The following is a 14,867-nucleotide window of genomic DNA, read 5'->3' as shown; positions in this document are numbered from 1 at the left end:
TAGATTGTATATGCTGAATGCATGACCTCTCTGCACTAAACAAAAACACTTCATGTTAAGTGCATATTTGTTATCATGACGCACTGATATCCAGTCGGGGGAACTGGAGTCAGAGTAAAATATTTGTCTAGAAGCACAATAATCTGCTTTCTTTCTCAAAACTGCTAGAGCTCCAATTTTAAACAAATATGTCTGTGTTTTTGGTACTGCATGTACTGTGCAAGTCTGAAGGATTCACTTGTTACACATCAATAGGAGGGCAGCTCCAGCAGGGAGAGCTGCAGATGAGATTTCTACCATTGAGAATTTATCATTAAATAAAAATATTAAACACAATACAATGGCCACCCGACCCTAACCCTATTCTGTCATTATGGTTCTGTCGTTATGGTGACAGAATCGGGTTACAGCAGGGTGCAGCTTAATGTAATAATATCATCAGTTTCTGCTTAGATACACAATTTCTGTCTTGGTTTGCCATAAATGCTTTTAAAGTGATACCACTGACCACAAGAGCCCTATAATGTAAATAAATATGTAATATTGCACACATTCTAGTCAAATATAACATATGTACATAACCTATTTAAATTAAACCTTTTTTGAAAGCATGTAAAATAGGCAAAAATCACACAAACACACAGTACTATTCCTAAGACTCAAGACAAATAGCTTTACTTTTATTACAAAAAGATTTATTTTTTTATACAAGTGGACAGAAAATTATTAGTGACATTCATCTACAGTTTCCCTATATTAGACATTAGAATGAGTGCTGGGTATAGAAACATTTACAGTACAGAAAGATCAGGGTGCATAGCAATAGAAGTGAAATCTGGCTGTTGTGTCTTTACAGAACAGTAAATTATCAACCTTCTCCAAACATGAGGCAAACAGGAAAAGGTACATTATCAAAACTTTAAAAAATCCTTTTGACAACTGCATAGACCAAATGCAAGCTACTGTTTGGAACCTCAAAGGCAAAATCTAGTACAAAGGGACACTTACAAATAGAGCTGTAGATGGTCTATAATGAAACCACAGAGTAAAAGCCAGGCACAGTGCAACACTGGACAGCCTGCACAGTGGGCAATGATGGAGCTGTAGCGGCTTCTTTGTCAAGATAAAATGTAGTATTTAAATGAACATTTCCACTGGAGGAAACTAATGTTAAAGATTTCCTAAAAGTGCTGGGGAAAAAAAGTCAATATTTCTGAATTGATTGATAATCAGAGAAATCAGAAACAGAGAAAAAGAAAAACTGCTTCTATTAAAAATGTTTGAAAACTTCAAACTTCAACTGCCTCCAGTGCATTCTCATCAAAAATCCAACACAATACATATTGCTTGTGTTTCAAATTTAACTCGCCAAATTTCCTGCTTTGCAAAACAGCATATTTACAGTAGTTGGACACAGCAAAGTGCATATTTATGAAAAGAATGTGCTAAAAAAAACCCTACTAGGAAGTTGTGTTATAAAGAATACAACAACACATCTACATGTTCACAGTAATGTTCCATAAAAATACATACATACATCCAAAGGCAAAACCAGTCCTGAGAAAATAATCTCTACATAAACAATGGCCTGTCGTATTTCAGTGCATTGCTCATTACACATTCTCCAGTGTTCAAAACATCCTTACAATAAAGAATAGTAAATACATAATCATTTGGAAACGTAGTGACAAAAACAGTGTGGCCCTGCCAACGATATCTCTTTCTGGAATGAAATAAAAACATCACAAAGTGAAGGACAAAATGAAGTACAGCCTACTGTAGCCTTCACATAGTTATGGTTTTGGTATGTTTTTTTTTTTTGGACACTCAGTAGGACAGTCAAACAGCACAACACCACCCCCATGTCATCTATAACCGTCAATTTCTAACTGTATGTCTGTAAATGTACTGCTGTGTTCTGGTGCTGTCTGTCTGAGCCCATCTTTACAACCATTAAACATAGCAAGCCTTGGGAAAAAAAGCAAATCTAATTTAAGCAAAGCTCTGGCTACCATGCAGTAAGTATCCATGCATAACTTCCTACTCTCTACGCAATCAGATATGAATGTATGAAGAGGGGACAAAACAACTCCTTGTCATGTGGACTCCACCTACTTATTGTCCACACAACAATCCCAAAAGCTACAGACCCTTCAGCATCACCTCTGGTGACCTTCCCTGTATTTTTCCTTCTATTCCTGCTGATCAGATGTGCACTGTTTTTCAGCTCCTCTCTCACTTTACTTCTGCTTGTCACTCTGTATTTGGAGCCTCAAGGCTGTGTTTGGGTAGAGCATTGCAGCATACATGTGGTGCTCAGGGGCAGAGGTAATCATGTGGGCAACCTCTCAGCTTCATCTAAAGGAGAAAGAAAACAAAGAGGTCAACAAATCACAAAGTGTGTATTGAAAGTCTGTTGGAAAAGGAAAGACATGACTGGCTGACCTGATGGTGAGGGCGAATTGTCCTCTCCTGCTCTGACAAACTGTAGATCGGAGCCTAAAGCAGCGATGGAGCTCCTTGGACGGATGCATCGGTCACCTGAGTAACTCCTGCGGAGCAATGCCTGAAGCCACACGTCACACCAATAAGTCACAGATCTATATGGTGCTCTTTATACATATATCAAAAGAATATTTCCAAAAGCCAGGCTGCTACTACTACTCTTAAATTAGAGTACAGTGTGGAATAAACCACTAGGCTGCACCTCCTGTTTTAGCTTTGTTCATGACTTATACATTATATATACACTGCATGTGCTTATAGCTTGCCTTGCGTGTCATGGGGCTGGTGGGTGCGGAGGCACTGCTGTACAGGCTGAGGCTTGAGTTGGACCTGCTGACAGTCAAACCTTTGGAGGTGCTCCCTGCAGGGGACAAATACTTTTCCTTGATCTTCAGGTTGGTCCGACCTTTCACTGTTAGTGGCACAATAGGGGTAATTCACAGTATAAAGTTAAACCTGTCATTTATTGGAGCCACACCTCTAGAAGTACCCCCACTAACATGCATTTTACAGTAACAGCAGCTGTCTGTAAGGAGAAGAAAGCGTTTTTAAACTACAGTAATGAGAATTTACAAATTATATTTAGAACATTGCAAACATATATGCATAAAATTAAAAGCATATTATCCCGTGCTAGAAAAACAGTTTTTCAGGAAGTAGTCAGTGACCTCGGCAGGGGTCATTTTTGACCAGGAATTCATCCAGAGCAGTCCACCCTCCTCCGACTCTAACCATCAGCGTGCTACGGAGGATTCGAACCATCCGCAGCTGCTGGGAATCTCCAAACTGCAGCATCAAGATATCACACATATATGAGTGTCAGTTCACAGTTAGACAAGTAAAAGCGTCAACACTAGTGACATTTTTGAATTTTCAAAGAATTCAGATTTTATATTAATTTATCTATAAAAAGACTCACCCTGTATCTATTGGCACTTATTTGCTCCACTTGAAACCTCTTGGGACAGTTACACTGGGATACCTGTCTGCTCACCTAAAGAAGGCAAAACAATCATTTCATGTCTCATGATAAACTCTGACTTTCTGTATTTTCCTCTGCACGAGCTGTCCTTACCTCCTCATTGATCTGATCTGCATCCAGGGTTTTCCTGTAGGGGTCTCTGCTCGGATGGAGCGCACTCACAAACTCATAATAGTCAATGAATCCATCACTGTTCATGTCAAAGATTTTGGCCACTGCGTTCATCTCCAGAGAGTTTGTTGGAAATTCTACAGTAGAGAAATGTGAAGCCAATTGAAAACTGTGTCTTAGTAATTGCTGATGGTAAATATTTTGGTGATAAAATCAAACTGATATTGGCTGGAGGATCTTACTAGAGGCAAGGACGTAATCAATGAACTCTTTAAGGCTAATGCGTCCATCCTGGTCGCGGTCAATGCTGCGGAAGACGTCCAAGATCCGAGACTTTAAATGACTGATCCACTGCATGTAACGCTTTCGCCAGATGTTGAAGTCAAAGTTTGCAAATTCTTCCATCTGTGCAGAAAAGCAAAACATCAAAATGTTTTTTGTTTTGTTTTGCAGTGAAAGATGCTTCTTCTGCATCTATAATGATACCAGATCATGTTATACAGTGATATTATATCAAAAGGCACAATAACCTCTTTGAGCATTTGCAGGTGTTGTTCCAAGTGGTTTTGTCTTGTCACAGCTAGGAGCCAAAGCTTCTGCCACTGCCTGACCAGCTGACTGAGCTGTGGGGTCTGGGGGTTGAGGTGCTCCAGAGGGACCGGTACAGCAGGCAGCACTTTCAGAGTGCTCCTCCTCTCTGGAAGAAAAAAACAATGAAACAGGAGAAGGATAAGCTCAGGCGAACAACCTTTATTTTTTTTATCATGCATGTTTGTACAGAATATATGCTGCATTGTTTTCAGGGTGGCTTACTCGTGAGAGGCCGCTTGCTGGGGGAAACGTGCTGCTTAGAGATGCTCTTGTGTTTGCAGGATTTCGTGGCATGTTCAACCTCTGGAAACTTTTTATTCAACTCGTTCATGAATACCTGCAGACAGAAGTGAATAACTGTAAAGATGCTGTATGTTATAACACAGTCCTGCACAAGAGAGAAAAATCGTACTTTATGTTCATCAAAAACTTTTTGGCTCTGCTCCGAGGTCTCAGGCAGTGGCTCTTGATCTCTGAGGTTGAGGGCTTCCTCTGCAGAGGAGATCCAGTCCAGTAGTCTCTGAACTTCCTCCCTCTCTGCCTCCAGTCCTGCCAGGCTGGCCTGTATCTTCTGGCCCTGTTGCTGGGCCCAGGTCTGAACCTGAGTCACAAGTAAGTTTAAAGGAATACATTTTTATGTTCGGTTTAGTTAATTTTTTCTGGCACGAACGCACTCACCTCCTCATAGCGAGTCTTAGTGACACTGATCCAAGATTTGAGGGTGATTATAGAGTCTGGGTGACAGGAGGCCAGGATCTCCTCACCCAGATTCTGAATGTTCTCTAATCCTACAGCCTGAGCCTGCAAGGCATCAAGTGATTCCTATGCAGGGGCAGAGAAAAGATTTATTTAGCATTCCAGTAAGATGAACTTAGTTTGAATGACTGAATATATAGTTGTGTATATTAGAACTGCTACTTAAAATGATGTGTGATATAGTATGTAGCCCCACACTTTTGGGTGAAGCCTTGTCTAAGTGCCTTTGACATAATATTATTTTGTAAACCCTGACCACTGACCCGCTGGGTGCAGATAACATTAGATCAACCTCCCCATAGGTAGTCTCATATCATACTGACCTTGTGTTGTTGGTGGAAGGTACGCAAAGCTTCCTCCTCCTCTGGTATGACCCCATACTTTAATATCCTCTCTGCCTCAGTGAGCCGCTCCATGAAACAGTGAACAAGGCCATCAAATTTCTCAGCCTAACAAAGAAAAACATGAAGATAAGGGATGGAGGTGAGGTGTTAGCTTTTGAATGAAGAAACACTTTAATTGTTTGCATCTTCTCGCCTTACAAAACCCAAAGAATTAAATTGTAAATTGTCAAAACAAAATGGTTCACTGTTGTTGTTCACTGTTGCTCATAGTGGTACCTGCTGAAGTGCAGCCTCCAGTCTGTCCTGCTTGCTAACTGACAGTTTGCACACGGCCTCCCAGCGACCCTCCAGTTCGTCCATCTGCTGCTGCAGCCAGTGAGCATCAGCCGTGCTGCTCCGGGTCAGATCCCTCACAGAGCGCTTCAGGGTCCTAATGCAGCCAGCTCGCTTCCCCAACTCTTTCTGGAAGGCCTGAGGAGAAATAATAATAGTAATTATAATAATATCACAATCATCAGAAGAACAGATGTGTATGATAGCTATACCTTGTGTTTGTCTATGAGATTGGTGACCATGTCTTTGTCTCCACCCACAGGAACATCTTCATCTAGTTGGGGCTCTGCTCTATAAAGCCAGTCATTCAGTGCCTGCAGAGCATCAGTGAATCTTCCAGAAAACAGTAGTGCTTCCTCCAGCTTGTGTTGTCTAACAGAAAAAAGTACATCAATGAGTATCTTCCCACAATGGCTTATAAATTGACAGACATTTTCCTATTTTACCTTTCCATAGACTTTCCACTGATGGTGTCCCATGTGTCTTTCAATTCAGCCATTAAGTTCTCCAGATGTTGCCTATCATGGCTGGTTTGAGCTCTTTCATGGAGGGTGCGACCACTTTTCAGCGTGGCATCGTACATGGGCCTCTTTGATCTCAGCAGTTTCTGGAACTCCTAATCACAGGAGCAATCAGTGATAAAATTATATTAACCATTAATCATAAACACACAGCATATTATAAACAATTTGTGTTCATTTAAGGCCCACTGCACCTTCTGTTCTGTCAGCTGTTGCTTAATCTCCTCATGAGACACTGCAATTTCTTTATGCGTGTCTAATGTCTGCTCGACCTCTGTCATCCAGTCCACTAGGAGGCGCCAGGATTCATTAAACTGAAACATGTGATGAAAATATAGCTGTTATACAAAGCTTCTTCTTCTGAGAGCCATGGAAGGTGAAAAAGTTCCATACCTGTTTGGCATTCTTCCTAACATCCTCCAGTGTCCTGCCTCTTTCTGACGTCCGCTGTTGTAGTTTCTTGTATCGATCCTGTACAGTCATAATCAGGTTATGAATGACATCACAGTCTTCCTTCCTGCTCAGCTCTGTTAGTCTGCAGCCTGCCGTCTCCACTGTGTTCTTCTTGTCACCATAACTGTTCACCTCATTCACCAGTGTCTGTTGAGAGAAGATAATCTTATCAATCAGAATCAAAAGCAGATACTAGAGTAACTGGAGCAGCCAGAAAGAAAAGGGGGAACCTACTCTATGTTCTTGCAGCTGAGTGCAGACTGTGTCCAAAACAAAGCTGGGAGCAGGAAGAAGCCCAATAGACTCTTCACACTTGCTCATCTTAGTGAGAAGTTCCTGGATATTACTGTGGAACTCTTTGGCCAGACTAAGTCCCTCTGTGAGTTTAGCCTGCAGGAAAAGCATTAAATGATGAGTAACAAAACACTTAAGAATCAGAATCAGAATTCCGATATTTATCTCTCAGGGGAGACAAAGAGACATTCATTTAAATTACCTTTCGCTCGTGGACTTTGCTGTAAACAGATGCCCATTTCTGTTCGAGAATTGATAAGCTGTGTTCTGTACTCGAGCCGCGGACCACATTGCCGCTCTCCAGCATCCTGTGAATGGCATTTTTCACATCTGTGTAGGCGTGGAGCTTTGACTCCATCTCATTGCACAATTCCTGTTATGATTAAGTTAAAAATATTAGCCATAATTGTTTCCATTTCAATTTCCATGTATTGCTATCAAGTCTCACCAAATGTGCACTGAGCCTTTCATTTGCAGAGTCTGGCATTCCCCACATGGTTTTAGAGGAAGATAGTCTCAGGTCTGTGTTTTCCAGCCACTGTAAAAGATCCTGAATCTCCATGGTAACATCTTGCACCTGTAGTGAGAAATGTCATCACTCACATATTTATTAATGTAACAAATACAAATAATGAACCTATAAACACAATAAAAATTGATGCTTGATTCTGACAGCCGCCACAAGAGGGCACCATCATACAAGATTTCCTGCATCTATTTACATTATTATGTCACTACAGATACAGTTTACAAGCACTTGTGTGTCTTTTTTCCTTCACCTGACTCAGTCTGTTCTCTAATTCCAGCTGCCTGCGTTCAGTCTCACAGCGTACAAACTCCCAGCTTTCATTGAGATGCTCCAACCGAGACTGCAGACCATGTGGGCTCTCCCCAGACCCCACATCCAGCAGGCCTCTGCTTGCCTTGTTGAGGGAATCCATTGTCCTAACATGGGACATGACATCATTCCGCAACACCTTGGAGAAGGTGGAGGCATTAGAAGTTAGAGTTTTTTGTAATGTATTCATTTGGGGTGCAGCAAAAATTAAACAAAATTGGACAATGTAGACTTTCACAGAGGTTAAAGTGTTAAAAGGAAAAATGATTCAATAAAATGTAAGGTGCTATTGAGACCCTATCCCCCTAAAGGAGATATTGATTATATAATCAGGCTAACACCAACCTTGTGTTTGGCCAGCTCTATTTCACAGGCCTGCAGGTCAATGCTGATTGGCTGACTGCCCTGCAGCTGTTCTGCGGTGCGGGAGAGCCATGTGTGCAGCTCATCCAGTGTGTTTTGGAACTGACCTAGACCAAGCAAAGCACATTCCAGCTGATGCTGCAAAAGCAAAGATTAGATAGAATCACTTCATGTGGTACTTCATGTGGATGTAACATAAAAGCAGGGATGTTCTTTTAAAGCCCTTATTAGTTTAGTTTAGTTTCTTATGATGTGGCATTAAATTAATATCTCATCACCTCCTCTATATTCTTACCTGTCTGCTGACAGTCTCAGACTCCAGGCCGTCCCAGCGCTGTCTGAAGTCACACAGCGGAGAGACAGAGCCTGGACGCTCTGAGCCTGGAGACAACCGGCACACAAAGCGATGGTTCTGGCTTTCTATCTCAATCTTCTTCTGGTAAAGTTCTCGCTTAAATTCCTGGAACAAAGAATACAGATAAAGCATGTGTAGGACTGACATGCAGTTTAATTTTTGGTGAGCTGTTCTGAGTGCTTTGAACATTTGGAGTATGAACTCACCTTGAGTTCACATAGCTGCTCTTTCACTGATTCCAAGTCACTTCCCACCATGAACTCTTCTGTAGACCGCAACTCAGCTGACTTCAACCACTCAAACAAACCCTGAGAAGAAAACAGTAATAGAATGAACATATTCATATACAATATAATGCTATGCACAGCTGATACACTACATGCTATGTTCACATAAACTACTCCATCCAGCTCATTTGCATTTATAAGAGGACCACACAATCGCTCATTTAGTTATACAATAAGTAAAGCTGCAGGGAATCTGAACTTTGCTAGTGCAAGTCAATAGCTGTGTCTTTGGTGGGATGCTATAGCACTGCTTGAGTTGGGCAGCTTAGCAAAAGTGTCTATAACACTGCTATGTCTATAGACATGAACTGTATACCTTCAACACCCACCTGCATGGTGTCTTGATAATGCAGTGCCATCTGCAAGGACTCCTCTAGCTTTTTGTGACATTCATTCCACAGCTTGCTCAGGTTGTTCCATGTGCAGTAGAGCTTCAAGGAGGCAAAAAAGACAAGCATTCATGTAAACCTGCACAACATTTCGAGTTAAAAAATTAAAAAATTACATTTATTTCTTACTTCATCAAGGCTCTTTGTAACATCTGGTTTGTCTGTATCCCCACATGCTGACATCAGATCCATTCCGAGAACGCCAAGAGTATCCAGATCTCCCTGCAAACTGTCTATATCCTCTCTGAGAGTCTATGGGTGGAAAGATTTTGTGTCAATACAGAATTTCCAAAAATAGATTCCTTATGTTTGTTCCTTTTAAGAGATTCACAAAGTACCTGCATGCTTTCAAGGCTCTGACGGATTGTTTCAGAGTCTGTCCGACTAGCGTTGAGATCCAAAACTGCCTGCTGAGCATCATTGAGACCTGTTGTGACATCACTGACATCACTCCAGAATTTCATGGCCAAATCCAGGAGATTGAGCAACCAGCTCCCCCTCTCCTGGGCCTGATTATGTGTCTCATCCCACAGCAGGGACAGGCTGGACACCCGCTCCTGAATTGCTGGAAGTACAGGGATAAAGCAAGAGTGATCAATTTGCTGTTTTGGTACAATTAATGCTATTGTTATAAATGTCTAAAAGGTTGTCACCTGTGCCGATGGATCCATCACCAGCTGCCTGAGTGTTAGCCAGCAGTTCGTTTGCTTGTGTCTTTACACTGCTAAGGCCCAGCTCCAGCTTGGACAGCTCATCAAGGGTTTGCTTGTTGTCCTGCAGCTGCTCCTGGATCCGCGGAGTGAGACCCTGAAGTGAGGTGGGTGTCTGTATGCGGCTGCGCAGGCGGTCAAGACTCTCTCTGATAAGAGTCATCCTCTCATTCAACTGCAGGATTTAGGTCAGAAATGAATTTCGGGTACACATGTAAATTTCCAATACAATTTGGGGACTAAACAAACTTTCTTACCTGTGTAAATCGAGGAAGGGACTCCTCAAGTAGATTGGCAGTCTCTCTGACCCGGTCTCTGATGGCTCTATGCTGCTCCTCTGCCTCTGTTGCCTTGCGACAGAACTGGTCTCCTTGAGCAGGGTTAAGTTCTGACAGGCGCTTTGCCAAAGAGCATAAGCGTGCAATCAAAGGTCTGTGTTCTGCTATGGATTCTCTCAGACCCTTGAAAGAGAGAGGAAAGAAATTGTTTGATAACATGGTGGATTTTCTTCCAGAAAAAAAACTTAGTTGAAATTAGTTCCTAAAAGGGGTAGAGATGTTGGAGAAAAAATCTAATTGCCTAGCTTTCAATGGCATACCTGATGAAACAGGAGTGTCATTGTAGCACCCTGGTAAAAGAGTCATAACCCTGTCATGAAGCACATTACAGTAATGAACTGTGCTTAAACAGATCAGCCTATTTATCCAGAGGAAAATGTAGGGAAGACTGTGATGTGTAAAAGGACTTCTTTGTTAACCAGGACAAAAAGGGATGATGGAAAAAAAAAAGCTGGCACTATACTGTGGAAAGGCGGGTTTCTACCTGTAAGAGGTCCTGTTGTTCCCGAAATGCTTCGTAGCTTATTGTGCTCAGGGAGAGCTGGCCAATAAGCACTTGAGTTTCTTCAAGCCAAGGTGAAACCTCAGCAAGGCCCTCAGTGAACTGCAAAAGAAGCGACTGGGCATGCTCAAGCTGCAGGACCACGTGAGAATTGGTGGCTGAGGTGGTGTTGCATTGATCCTGTAGGGCATCTATTGGCGTCTATAGGGAGATGTAATATTGGAAAAACATTTTGATGTAAATATGGTTGCTTTATCAATAAAATGTGTCATAAAGAGCTTCAAAGAGAGTACCCGAAGATCACTGGTTTCTCCCTCATCACTGTATGTCATCAAGATTTCAGCAATCTTCACCATCTTCTCAATGTTGAACCTATGCTGAAGAATCTCAACGGCTAAAATCTGTTCAGGACACATCATATCACATTAAATTAACATACCAAACCACTTTAAGTGAGAAAATATTTATTGTTTCATCCTGACCTTTTGCTCATAGAGTTGCTCCGCTATATGCTCTGGATCCAGATGAATGGTTTTCAGCTGTTCAAGAGTGAGCGCTGTGCTTTTAAACCAGGCCATCTCCTTCACCACTGCCTGTTCCAGCTAGGGAAAACAAATTAAAATAATACAATGAAATATAAAATACATATATAAAAAAGTTGGGGGCAGAAGTTGGTTATGAAAAGCAGCAGGACACACAATGGGGCAGGAGAGATACACACACGTTGCATTTGTATAAAGTGAAATATTGACCCCATCTTATGTTTTCCTGGTGAGGATGCACTCCACAGCTACTGTAGCCTATGTATAAAATTTATGACAACTATATTTTTCACAGTTTAGCCTTGCGTTTTCTGGCCATCCTACCCTTATTTGGTTTTGACAACCTCTCACTGGGAACATTACCCTCTGTCTCTCTGCTGCACATAGCACTGTATCTCCCACATGGGTCTGTGCTCCTGCTGCTCCCAGGAGCTCCCGCTCAATTCGGCCCAGCCAGAGGTGGAGGTCCTCCTGGCTGGAAGTGCAACGGCTGGAAGCCTCGAGGGCCTGCTCCAGCCTCTGCAGCACATCTAGACTGCTCAGACTCAGCACAGAGCAGCGGATACGCAGACCATCCATTTTCTCCTGAACCTGCTGGGCCTCCTCCTCTGAAATGAGAGACAAAGCATTGATAAGGCATTGTATTAGAGTCCAGAAACTATTGATGAGCCTGGATGGATGTTTATATTTTCAGACCATGTGTTGTCTGACCAACCACGATATTAATGCACAGTTCTTTTTACATTACCTGAAAGAGCTTCCATTAGATAATGTCCAGACGTCTGGATTTTTGCTAGTTCAGCAGTTTTGATTTGAATCTCTTCAACAACAGCCTAAAAGCAAACAGTGTGTCAAATGTGTAATTTTCTGCTTCACGATTACGGTGCACATACACAGTCGAACGTTTAAACTTCTAACCTTGCCCCGATCTGTGGCCTCTGAGAGATGCAGCATTGCTCTTTCTGCATTTCGTAGTTCAGCCAAGGTCTGTTCGACAGATATGAGCCACTGCTGCAAGCTGTCCACTCCCTCCTGGAAGAGCTGGGCCCTGGGCAGGATGAGCTCCAAACTCGCCCTCCTAATTAAGGATTCCATAATCAGTGAGTGAGATTTGTATCATGCATTAAGCTTTTCTATAAGAGAGTGTGACGCTGCCAGTAAAAGTAGCTGACCTTAGCTCTGCCTCCAGCTGTAAGGCCTGCCACTTCTCTTTAAGAGTGGAGAGCTTGACCTTTGCCTGCTCCCCCTCCTCTCCTGGGTGGGCTTCAACCAGCCGAGGACCCTCCAGCATCATGGAGTCCATACTGCGCCTGCGGTCTGTCAGGAGCCGCTGCAGGAGCTGTGAAATCAACACTCAGGTAAAGCTTTTACATTTAAGGGTTAGAGACCTTGCATACTGCAGGACTTTATATTTATCAAAGACCTGTTCTTGTTTTTAGCCTGCCTTTGTGTCAGTGTGGAGGAAGCCCTGTCTCATGTATCAAGCTTACATTGTGAAGATCCAGGCAGGTTTAACCTCATCCAAAGAGTTCACAATGGATGTGATTACAACTGAAAGGTGAGACACTTCCCTTCTTTTTTTCCATACCCTCAGGACATGTTCACAAAGCTCATTGTGGCTATGAACACCACCCATTCACCACAAAATAGAGCAGAATTCATCTCACAAAGGAAGCATTTGAGCATTTTCCATGACCTCAGCACAAAGTTCTAAAAGTATATCTTTCAATAGTCTATAGAATCTCACAGATGCTTTATGGATCATGTAAAAGGTGATATGATGTTGCAGATAGCAAACCTTTTGTTCTTGGAGCTGTGCTTTCACCACTTTGACCTCTGAAGAAGGGGGTTTTTGATTGGCTGTGAGCTCCTCTATCTCACTGACCCATGTGAGTAAAGTGTCCAGGTTTTGGAGAAAGGTTTCAGAATCTGTGGAGACATCCTTTAGTGCCAAAGCAGATTGTGTTCCCTAGAGAAAAGATCCAAATATCAGCTTAAGTATGAATGAATCTAACACATGACCAGCTTAAAGGAAAATACTGTAGGTAAGGCTAACACTTACCCTCCATCTGTCCAGGCTCGAGTCCTGGTCTGAGCTTGAATGTCCGTCATTTTGAAGCTGCAAAGTAAAAACAGTCAATGTGTTGTGTTAATTAATAAACATATTCTTTACAAGGACTTCCCAGCGACTGAAAGACAGTACTGCTTTTAATGACAGAGTGAGAAAGCTTTCATTAAGATGATGGAGGGACAGACTGAAATGAAGGACAGATGAGATTTGTCATATCTGAAAAATTTTCTCAACCTCAGCGAGCTCCTCTGCGACACCATTCAGGATTCTAACAGTTCTGGTGACTATGGGCTCCCCTCCTTTATCTCCTGACGGGTACTCTGTAACTTCCACTATTTCTGTTACGATTGTCTCCGTCACCTCCGTCACTTCAGTGACCTCACGTGATGCCACTGTCTTCCATGACCAGGGGCTTCCTTCTCTTGAGTCCCTCCTTTGAAAACTGGCCCTCCTCTCAGCAGCGGCCCTGTCAGGGTGAGCCAGAGGGGATCTGGCAAACTCTGGAGGGACCGTCTTTCTTGTTAGTGTCCCATTTCGGGATGTTTTTATTGAAGATGGGCTGCTGTGCCAGGCGTTTTCCAACGTACTGGTACTCCTGATTGTTGAGGCAGGAGAGCTTTGGAGGGGTTTATCTGAGATAGGAGTATGGGTCCCTTGCTCCCTTTTATTATCAATTTCCTGTGCCTCCTTGTCTGCCTCCACCTCTCTTTCTTTGTTTGCATCTTCCTTGGCTTTGTCTTTAAAAGTTTCTTCCCTTTTAGCCTCCCCATGTTGCTCCGGTGGCTGCCACTCTCTGCGTCGTTGGTAGCACTCCTTCAGGAAGTCCTCGTCAGACCTCACATGCTTGGACTTCTGGCCCAGGCAGCTGGGCCGGCTGATGAGGTTACCCATAATCCTTCAGCCCAGAGGCTATTGAGGTAATAGGTGATGTAAGGCCCCTCGGCCATGCATGCGGAAGATCTTTCTGCTACCTAAAATAAAACAATGGTGCTCTGAGTCATCATGCAGTAAACAATTACTCATTTTATACATCAACAAAAATCAAACCACTGTGTTTAACAGCATAGATTCTTCATCCCACATATCATATTAATAGCTATTAAGCAAAATGTCTTGTACATCCTTTAGGTGGTAAATTTCTGTGGCAAAATCGGCCTTTTCTTGGCGCTGAGGGACCAGAGAGAACTACAGGTCTGAAACTTGGACAGGATATTCCCTTTTCCTTTGTCTTTTTTTTCGACTATATATGCACACACATGCTCCTCTCTATCTCACATCACAAGCTGAAATATTCTGGGCTTAGAAATCAATGTGACAGGCTTGTCGAGGATCCCACTGTTGAGCCTGGCACGAAAAAGCCAATGGCAACCAGCCAACGCTTTCTGTAACTCAGCCTGGACCAGTCCTGGGAAACCCGTTAAGCATCTGATCAAATATGACAACCATTAAAATGCAGACATCGCCCAACTCTTTGGGGTGTCAACATGAGGAGGGGTAGGAACACTGAGTGGACTGGGGGTTGTTTAGAAAACAGACCAAACTAATGACATACCTTGTAGTGAGCAGTTTGAAGATGCTTTTA

At 42.6% G+C, this 14,867-nt stretch overlaps 1 protein-coding gene across 1 annotated transcript in view; it reads right to left on the bottom strand.

Annotated features, from left to right (window-relative positions):
- Positions 1 to 957: 957 nt before the first annotated feature.
- macf1b (microtubule actin crosslinking factor 1b) overlaps positions 958 to 14,867 on the bottom strand; it is a 25,413-nt gene continuing 11,503 nt past the window's right edge. Inside the window, exons 6-43 of the mRNA XM_028425252.1 lie at positions 13,277 to 13,333; positions 13,013 to 13,183; positions 12,387 to 12,553; positions 12,133 to 12,292; positions 11,963 to 12,047; positions 11,578 to 11,822; positions 11,155 to 11,274; positions 10,966 to 11,073; positions 10,655 to 10,873; positions 10,090 to 10,293; positions 9,776 to 10,007; positions 9,461 to 9,687; positions 9,252 to 9,374; positions 9,063 to 9,164; positions 8,653 to 8,754; positions 8,387 to 8,551; positions 8,074 to 8,229; positions 7,670 to 7,867; positions 7,339 to 7,467; positions 7,093 to 7,263; positions 6,831 to 6,986; positions 6,537 to 6,743; positions 6,338 to 6,457; positions 6,069 to 6,238; positions 5,835 to 5,994; positions 5,566 to 5,760; positions 5,269 to 5,394; positions 4,868 to 5,011; positions 4,602 to 4,790; positions 4,412 to 4,526; positions 4,129 to 4,295; positions 3,841 to 4,003; positions 3,581 to 3,735; positions 3,425 to 3,499; positions 3,174 to 3,291; positions 2,772 to 2,917; positions 2,446 to 2,566; positions 958 to 2,358 (exon numbers count right to left, since the gene is read on the bottom strand). Coding sequence (XP_028281053.1) covers positions 2,333 to 2,358; positions 2,446 to 2,566; positions 2,772 to 2,917; positions 3,174 to 3,291; positions 3,425 to 3,499; positions 3,581 to 3,735; positions 3,841 to 4,003; positions 4,129 to 4,295; positions 4,412 to 4,526; positions 4,602 to 4,790; positions 4,868 to 5,011; positions 5,269 to 5,394; positions 5,566 to 5,760; positions 5,835 to 5,994; positions 6,069 to 6,238; positions 6,338 to 6,457; positions 6,537 to 6,743; positions 6,831 to 6,986; positions 7,093 to 7,263; positions 7,339 to 7,467; positions 7,670 to 7,867; positions 8,074 to 8,229; positions 8,387 to 8,551; positions 8,653 to 8,754; positions 9,063 to 9,164; positions 9,252 to 9,374; positions 9,461 to 9,687; positions 9,776 to 10,007; positions 10,090 to 10,293; positions 10,655 to 10,873; positions 10,966 to 11,073; positions 11,155 to 11,274; positions 11,578 to 11,822; positions 11,963 to 12,047; positions 12,133 to 12,292; positions 12,387 to 12,553; positions 13,013 to 13,183; positions 13,277 to 13,333 — 5,694 coding nt within the window. The 3' untranslated portion in view covers positions 958 to 2,332. The remainder of the gene's footprint in view (positions 2,359 to 2,445; positions 2,567 to 2,771; positions 2,918 to 3,173; positions 3,292 to 3,424; positions 3,500 to 3,580; positions 3,736 to 3,840; positions 4,004 to 4,128; positions 4,296 to 4,411; positions 4,527 to 4,601; positions 4,791 to 4,867; positions 5,012 to 5,268; positions 5,395 to 5,565; positions 5,761 to 5,834; positions 5,995 to 6,068; positions 6,239 to 6,337; positions 6,458 to 6,536; positions 6,744 to 6,830; positions 6,987 to 7,092; positions 7,264 to 7,338; positions 7,468 to 7,669; positions 7,868 to 8,073; positions 8,230 to 8,386; positions 8,552 to 8,652; positions 8,755 to 9,062; positions 9,165 to 9,251; positions 9,375 to 9,460; positions 9,688 to 9,775; positions 10,008 to 10,089; positions 10,294 to 10,654; positions 10,874 to 10,965; positions 11,074 to 11,154; positions 11,275 to 11,577; positions 11,823 to 11,962; positions 12,048 to 12,132; positions 12,293 to 12,386; positions 12,554 to 13,012; positions 13,184 to 13,276; positions 13,334 to 14,867) is intronic.

This window comes from Parambassis ranga, chromosome 16 (genome assembly GCF_900634625.1).
Source record: "Parambassis ranga chromosome 16, fParRan2.1, whole genome shotgun sequence".
Taxonomy (NCBI): domain Eukaryota; kingdom Metazoa; phylum Chordata; class Actinopteri; family Ambassidae; genus Parambassis; species Parambassis ranga.
This window is presented reverse-complemented; position numbering and strand designations above follow the sequence as displayed.